Here is an 8,245-nt window from a genome sequence, read left to right as displayed (position 1 = left end):
TATTGAAACAAAGTGTATGATTTGTTGAATGTAAAACTGATGATCTGCCCTGTAAACTTTCACTCAATCCACAATAAAAACCTTAAAAATAATAAATAATAATAATTTCAGAGGTTCATCCAGCCTCCATTGCTCCAAAAGTCTTGATTCCATGAAAATTTGAAATTATGTTCTGCATTTCCTCCCTTTTGATCAAGATTTTTCTACAGAATCTTTGATCAAAATGTTCAGTACTGGTAACCAGGCACCATCTAGTTCTATGATAACTTTTTAAAATATATAATCCTGGACAAGAAAGTAACCAAACTCTCTGACTACAACATTACTCATCCTTGATTTAGATAGTCATTTCAATTTCTTTAAATTTTATACATTTTAATAGGTATTTAATGCATATGGCATAAAATCTAAAAGGCAGAAATATAAATACAGTGAAAATTAAGTCATCCTTCCTTGCTTGCCCACTCAGCCATCCAGTTCCCCTCCCTATAAATATATGAAAATAAATGCTGTACTAAAACAAAAACAAATGCCAGCCAAGACTCTATCTAGATAAATTACCAGAAAATTTGAATTAACAGAGATAAAAGCTAAACAATTCAACATTCAATATACTATGGAATACTGCAAAGGAAAAGAAACTTTCTTTCATTTACAGATTTTTTTTTTCCCCATGTAAATCAAGTAAAAAGACAAGTCCTTAGAAAAGTTAAGTTGCTTAGTGACTACAGGTACAAAGTTGTTTTTTTGTTTTTAACTTAGACTCTGTGCTTTCTAGATGCACTGCCCCTGCCTTTATTGATGTTTTCTTTATTTCTTATCTAAACTTTTTAATAGCCTCCTTACTGGTCTCTTTTCTTCCTCTTCCAGTGGAGTTCCAAAAAAAAAGTGTCTTTCTAGTTTTAAAAAGCCTAGAAAGTACTAGGTTAAATGACATTTAAAAGGTTTCTTTTTCAAAGAGCAGAGAGCGGGACCCTACCCAGAGAGGCAGAGATGCCAGGGATGGAGACAGAGACGATGACATGGACAGATGGAGCGGCTGGGGACACTGAACTCAGGGAGGGAGAGGGGCTGTGTGCTGATGGTCAGGGGCGGACCTGTGGGGTGTACCCTTTGGTTATTTGATGATGCATGAGGGGATTGTAATCATTGCAATGAAATGAAATATGATAGGATGAATGTAAAACTGATATTCTTCTATGTAAACCTCACAATAAAAGCTTATATTAAAAAAAAAGGTTTCTTTTTTAACTGACAGGACTTGTTGGTGCCTTTAATATTCCATATGCATGTAAACCTCCTAGATAGATATGATGGTGTGCAACCCTTTCTTAATGAGCTAGTGTTTTAGGCAGTATAAAAAATGTTGGCCTAAATGATAACTTCCTATTAGTCAAGGCCCTACCTTCCTATAAAGATGGTGTTTGGGCAGTATCTGTCCTCCTCTGACTTCACAAGGGAAAAGGAGAACTAAACTCAACTTCAATCCAAGGGCAATTCCTGTGAGACATGCCTCACCCCTCCATTCTTCTTTACAATTCGGACATCAACTCTCCCTTCCACAGCAGTCTCTGTTTCTCTGCTGGGTTCGGTAATCTGTTGCAATGGCCATACAGAACTCACACACAACACTCACGATTATAGTGATTATTAGACAAGTGAACAGGGAACAACAATGCAGGACCAGAAATGCTCAGAAGACAGGTCTTTAGTCAGGATTGGCTCTTTTCAACTGTGCCCATATGCACACCTCTCTCTGTGGTTCTAAGCCACTCAGTCACACGGTCCCTTGGCCACTGCCCTGCTAGGGCAATGTTACAAAACTCCTTTAGTGCTTCCAATAAACACTCAAAGGGCATAAACCATAAACCTCAGCCTGGTTCAAGCTGGTTCAAGCTCCATGGGTCAACACACTTAGAACCCCTGATTAAATGTCTGGAGGCAATCCACTGCCCAAAGGTACTCCGTTTTCTCACTCCGTGGGTCAGAACAACCACTCTGTTTGCTGTTCCAGTTGCTACTGCCTCTGCGACAATTACTTTTCTACCACTTCTCTAGTTTCACAGCTCTGTCTCCAGGAGGGTCAGTGCACAGGGAAGAATCTTAGGGTCCAAAAGACATGCTCTGCTCCTGGCTCTTCTTTCGTGATGTTAGTGAGAGCTCCCTTTCTGGCTTCTAAGATGGTTCATGTTAAATTCTAGATGGCAAAATGGACCAATGCTTACATGCATGGTTCCACCCAGTCATTTGATGGGAGTTTCAAAAAAGACTGTGTCTAGAAAAGCCGTATCAAGTAATTCATTGTACCATTACTTACCTTTCCAATTTTACTTCCTGTTACACCTGTAGGCCCCAGCTCATCACTATCACATTTACAACTTTGTTCTCTATCATGGTGTCTCTCTGTCTGTAATGCCCTTCTTACCTCTACTTGTGAAAAGGCCTAAATTCAAATGTACCTCATCCAAAGTGTCATCTGAACCCTTACCCAATTAGGGTTATTTCTTACTTTCCCAAAGAACTTCATACATTTATTAAGGCATCGATCTGTCTGCCTTAGGTTATATTTGTAAATGTATCTTTCTCTTTCACAAAATTGTAAGGCTTGGAAGACAAGACCTGTCTAGTACACAATTGTTATGTCAAAACCACTTCTGGATTGATAAAGCAATTTTAGTTTTCCAAAGAACATCTAAAAAAGATCTTATTTTATGACACAAGCACACACACAAACTTGCAGAGCTAATAAAACAGATGCAGTCACCATGTGACAAGATTATAAACAGCACAATTATGATGAAACAGTTTGCAGTTGCTGAACATTAACTATGTGCCAAGCAATGAGCTAAGTACTTTATAAAATGTAATTCACTTAATCCTCAAAATAATGGTATAAGGTAGGTTCCATTATTGCTACCATTTACAGATGAAGAAACGGAAGTTCCAACAGGTAAAGTTATTTGCCCAAAGTTGACAGCTAGGAAGTTAAGTCTATTAAGCGGCACAGCCCTGAACTCATTGCCACTGAGTCGATTCAGACTCAGAGCGACCCTACAGGAAAGGGTAGAGCTGGCCCATAGGGTTTCCAAGGCTGCAATCTTTACAGAAGCAGACTGCCACATCATTATCCCTTAGAGCAGCTGGTGGATTGGAACCACAGATCTACTAATCACCAGCTGAGTACTTTAACCACTGTGCCACCAGGGTTCCAGTAAAGGGTAAACCCAAGTCTAATTCCAACTGCTATACTTTCTCACTTTCAAGTGTTTGCCCAAATACTTACCACTAATAAACCATAATGCTAATCATTTGTTGTTAAGTCCCGTCGAGTTGGTTCCAACCCATAGCAACCCTGTATAGGATTTCCAAGGAGTGGCTGGTGAGATTGAACCACCAACCTTGCAGTTCAAACCAATTTTGCAGTCCAGTGCATTAACCAGCTCATTTAAATTCAATACAAAAAGGTATTAACTTCAAAGACTCTAAAATTCACTAAAGTGAAATCCGACATCTATATTATTGTGCCATAATTGCAACATTAAAATTAAATAATTACTTACTTGCACAGTTTGCTTTCTGCCATGTGGAATTAAAGAACTCAGAGAGGATCACAACTATTTGCACTCGATCTACCATTAAGAGACTTCTGGCACAATTGTGACTTTCTGAAGTATTCTGTAACAAAAAGATAGAAAACCACAATCTGAGTAATTTTAGACTTTCTGAACAACTCAAGGCAAAAAGCCTTATAAAAACAATTACAACATTATAAATATTTCAGTATTTTATTTGATATGATTGTTGTTGCTGTTAAGTGCTGTCGAGTCAGTTCCGACTCATAGAAACCCTGTGTAGGGTTTCCAAGGTGTGGCTGGTGGGTTTGAACCACCAACCTTGCAGTTCAAATCAACCTTGTGGTCCAGTGCTTTATCCTACAGCACCACAAACAAGAGCAGCTAACATTTACTGATATTAGGTATCAGGTTTACTTGCATAGGAAGATCTTTGCTTCTTAAATAATCTTGTATGGTGGTGGCATTTATGTGCTGTAGAGTTGGTTCCAACTTATAGCAACCCGGTATAGGGTTTCCAAGGCTGTGAATCTTTATAGGAGCAGAAAGCCTCATCTTTCTCCTGCTGAATAGCTGGTAGTTTGGTACTGCTGACCGTGAAATTAACAGTCCAACTCGGAACCACTATGCTACCAGAGCTCCTTAAATAATCTTGAATAGTAAAACTAATTGTAGTACAAGATTATACTGGTGTGATGCTGTAAGATAAGGCCTGGAATGTTAAGGACAGCAGTTCAAACCCACCAGTTGTTTCTTGGAAACCCTAAACAAGGTCACTATGGGTCAGAACCAACATGAAGGCACTTAACAACAGTACAATCTCAGGACTCCTGGTATGGCGCTGTAGGATAAGCACTGGACTGCTAACAATAAGGTTGGAGGTTCAAACCTACCAGCCTCTTCTTAGACCTGTATAGCGTCACTGTGACTTGGAACCAACTTGACGGCATTTAACAACAACAGTACCCTCTCAACTACTTGGGTACCAACTGAGTATGTGTCATATGTTTTACTTTTTATGCATTAGAAAAAAATTCAGAAAACTAATCACCAAAATAGGCAGTTATCTCTAAATATGCATGTTTTACATTTTTGCCTTTGTTACACTATATAAATTCTTCCACAGTGAACATAATTATTTATGTTTAAATCTGGTAGGTAAATGATCATACGTCATTTGGTCTCATGGGCAATTTTTGGTTCAACATTTTATAATCCACAAAAAAAGTGACACACCTAGTTTGTTCATATAAAATAAGTTTTCTATAAAGCTTTTTAATATGAAAGGAATTCATATTTGATCTCAAATAAAGATTTGATCAGATTCAGCAGTTTTTATTTTTATTTACTAAAACTTCTAATAAGCGGTACATAACTTCTGGTTGTCTTTCTGAGAGGTATTTATATGTTGCTTTATAAACAGCAAAAGATGCATCCAAAGAATGCTTACTTTTAAACAGCCAACTGAACATTTTTAATGTTCCTTTCTTAGAACTGCTTTCAGAACAATTACTATTATTGCTTCTTAAATAGAGTTTGGTCAAAGGAGTCAGACATGAGAAGGTGACAAGCAGTGATCTTGGGCAGCTGACCTAAGCTCTCTGAGCTTCAGTTTGATAATCACGGGCCCTGGAATTCCTGTATTAGTAACATGTTAGTCACTTAACACAATGTCTGGCACAAAGTGTTGATAGATACACCAATTCCACCGAGCTACCTTGCTGCTGGTATGACGTGTGCTAAGTCAATGTAGCTGGCTAAACATAATCACTTACTGAGAATCTTCGGAAATCCCACTTCCTCCAGGAGCTCTAATTTATGGCTGGCTATCTTTAAAAGCAGTATGGCCTGTATGAATGTTCAATGCATGGAAATCCAGGAAGGTGTCAGTGGTTGGAGAAAATCAGAAAGAACTCATGGAAAAAGTGGAATTTTCAAAGGAGATTCTAAAATAGGAAATAATTGGTCATGGGATGAAAGTAGGAATGATTATGTGATATTCAGAAAGTATTCACTAGGCCCAATACAGCTAGTTGGTGGTGGTAAGTGCCTTTGAGTCAGTTCCAACTAATAATGACCCTGTATAGGGTTCCCAAAGAGTTGCTGGTGGGTTTGAACTGCTTTGTGGTTAGCAGTCCAGTGCTGATCCTACAGCACCACACCAGGACTCCAATATAGCTAGAGTGAAAGGTTTCTCTATAAAAGTGGGACACTAGAGGGAGGAGTTAGGACAAAGTTGTAAAGGACCTTGAAGGTCACACAGTGGAGATTCTTGAAAATATTTGAGAATGACACCACATATTTTAGTTGTCAGCTTTAATACCTGACCACTTTACCTATCCCCAGATATAAACAAGATCAGTGCCCTTTGCTTTGGTAACATCGTGAGATTTTTCTTCTTTGCAATACTTACCACACCTGAATTTAATAATTATTTATATAATGATGTTCAATGTCTGTTTTCCCTTCAGACTACAAGCTCTTGATCATTCACTATGCACATCCCTAAAACTCACTATGGGTCCTGGTGTGGCGCTGCAGGATAATGTGCTGGACTGCAAGGTTGGCAGTTCAAACCCACCAGCCACTCCTCAGAAACCCTAGACAGAGTCGTTATGAGTTGGAACAGACTCACTAGCACTTAACAACAACAACAAGTCTGCATATGTTCCGACTCAGTTCCGACTCATAGTGACCCTGTATAGGGTTTCTGTGGAGCAGCTGGTGAGCTTGACCACCAACCTTGTGATTCAAACTGATTTTGCAGTTCAGTGCATTAACCCACAGAGCTCTGGTAGCGTAGTGGTTACGAATCGGGCTGTGAACCGCAAGGTCAGCAGTTCGAAACTACCAGCTGCTCCGCGGGAAAAAGATGAGGCTTTCTGCTCCTGTAAAGATTTACAGCCTCGGAAACCCTGTACAGGGTCACTATGAGTCGGAACTAACTCAACGGCACTTAACAACAACCACACTCATTAAAGAATTATTGAATACTCTGGTAGCGTAGTGGTTATGAATCGGGCTGCTATCCCCAGGGTCAGCAGTTCGAAACTACCAGCTGTTCCACGGGAGAAAGATGAGGCTTTGTGTTCCTGTAAAGATTTACAGCCTTGGAAACCCTGTACAGGATCACTATGAGTCAGAACCGACTCCACAGCACATAACAACAACAATAACAACAACACATACCTATTTGAGTCTGCATACAGGTATTAAATAATTTTTACTGAATGCATAGGAAGGTTACATTTTTTTATCTCTAATTAAAAACATAGCATACAATGTTGTTACATTCCAAATTTCTCCCTATGTTCCTAAGAATTATAAGTCTAAACTAACAGTATGTTGAACACTCATCACATACAAATCATGAATCACTAGAATCTTCACACAAAACTCACAATTTTATCAAATCAAGCTTAGCAATTCAGAATTTGGAGGCCACACCAGCTTCACAATCACACAGCTATCAGCTTAACCTAAAAGAAGGCAGCATAACTCAGAGGCAATTAGTCATTAGGACACCTCAGTATTCAAAATCACTGTATTCTTTACCATGAAATAAAACTACATTCAGAGAACAAACAACAAGGCGGACAGGGTGGAAGTGCAGTGAGCAGCACCGTCAGCAACAACACAGAATACCAGACCAAGCAGGCTCAGGGGATGGTCCCAGAACTCTGAACCACATAAAAAGGAATATTTAGAAGATTGGAAGGCTTACAGCTAGGGGAATGTGTAGTAGAAACAAGAAATCCATTGCTTTATAATCCAAGACGCTCAGCTGCTCCCAGAGCCTCCATCTTGGGTGAGACCAAGCAGGAGAAGGATCAGAGCAGCCACGGATGCCTCACAGAACTGTGGAGATAAAGGTGTGGACATTCTTTTTTTTTTATCTGTTCATTGGTCTCTTGCTGTCTGCACACCTCCATTCAGGTGACTAAAGGGGGTGCCTGAGCAAGTGGACACCCCACTCCCACACCCAGAGGTTCTATTATGCATGTACACAGATCTCCTCGAAATTTAAAGAGTTTCCACTTAAAACCAAACAGCAGTGCAAAATGGCCACAGCTGGCCCTAAACTGTTTATCACTAGGAAAAAGGTCTGAACGGGGATTGTGGAGCAGGACAGCCAGACTAAAAAGGAAATAGGCCAAAAATTAAATCCTGAGTTACATTAAAATGACCAACAGTGACATCTTGAAAGTTCTCAGGAAGAAGAGTGAAAAGGGAAGCCCATTTCCTGATCACATCTACCTGAAGGCAATCAGAAAGCATAAAAATACCAAAATACACACCCATCTAAGTATTAAGGCCACAGAAAACTCCTGAAATATGCCCAAACACAGAAACAGATAACCATATCAGCACATGTCCAGAAACGAGATAAAGTGACTAAGGCAAATGAGCTGGAAGTAGACCTACATACTAGAAGATAGGCAGGCTTTGGAAATGCTTGAGATGGAATTCAGAAAAATGATTATAAAATGTATCAAAACACTATACAATACAGTTGAGAAAAATAAGGAAGAAGTCAGGAAAGTGCTACAGGAACAATCAAATAATAAGAGATACAGCATTGGAAACAATTCAAAACCTACAGAAAGAAGTCCAAATGATTAGTAATAGAATATCAGAAATGGACAATACACTAAAAGGGCAAAGAAGTAGAA

At 39.2% G+C, this 8,245-nt stretch overlaps 1 protein-coding gene across 1 annotated transcript in view; it reads right to left on the bottom strand.

The window, feature by feature from the left end:
- Window positions 1-8,245, bottom strand: part of OSTM1 (osteopetrosis associated transmembrane protein 1) — an 80,100-nt gene that overhangs the window by 46,582 nt on the left and 25,273 nt on the right. The window contains exon 2 of the mRNA XM_006839952.1: window positions 3,561-3,675. Coding sequence (XP_006840015.1) covers window positions 3,561-3,675 — 115 coding nt within the window. The remainder of the gene's footprint in view (window positions 1-3,560; window positions 3,676-8,245) is intronic.

This window comes from Chrysochloris asiatica, unplaced genomic scaffold (assembly GCF_000296735.1).
Source record: "Chrysochloris asiatica unplaced genomic scaffold, ChrAsi1.0 scaffold00027, whole genome shotgun sequence".
Lineage (NCBI taxonomy): Eukaryota > Metazoa > Chordata > Mammalia > Afrosoricida > Chrysochloridae > Chrysochloris > Chrysochloris asiatica.
Note: the sequence above shows the minus strand (reverse complement) of the source record. Positions and strands in the feature narration are given on the sequence as shown.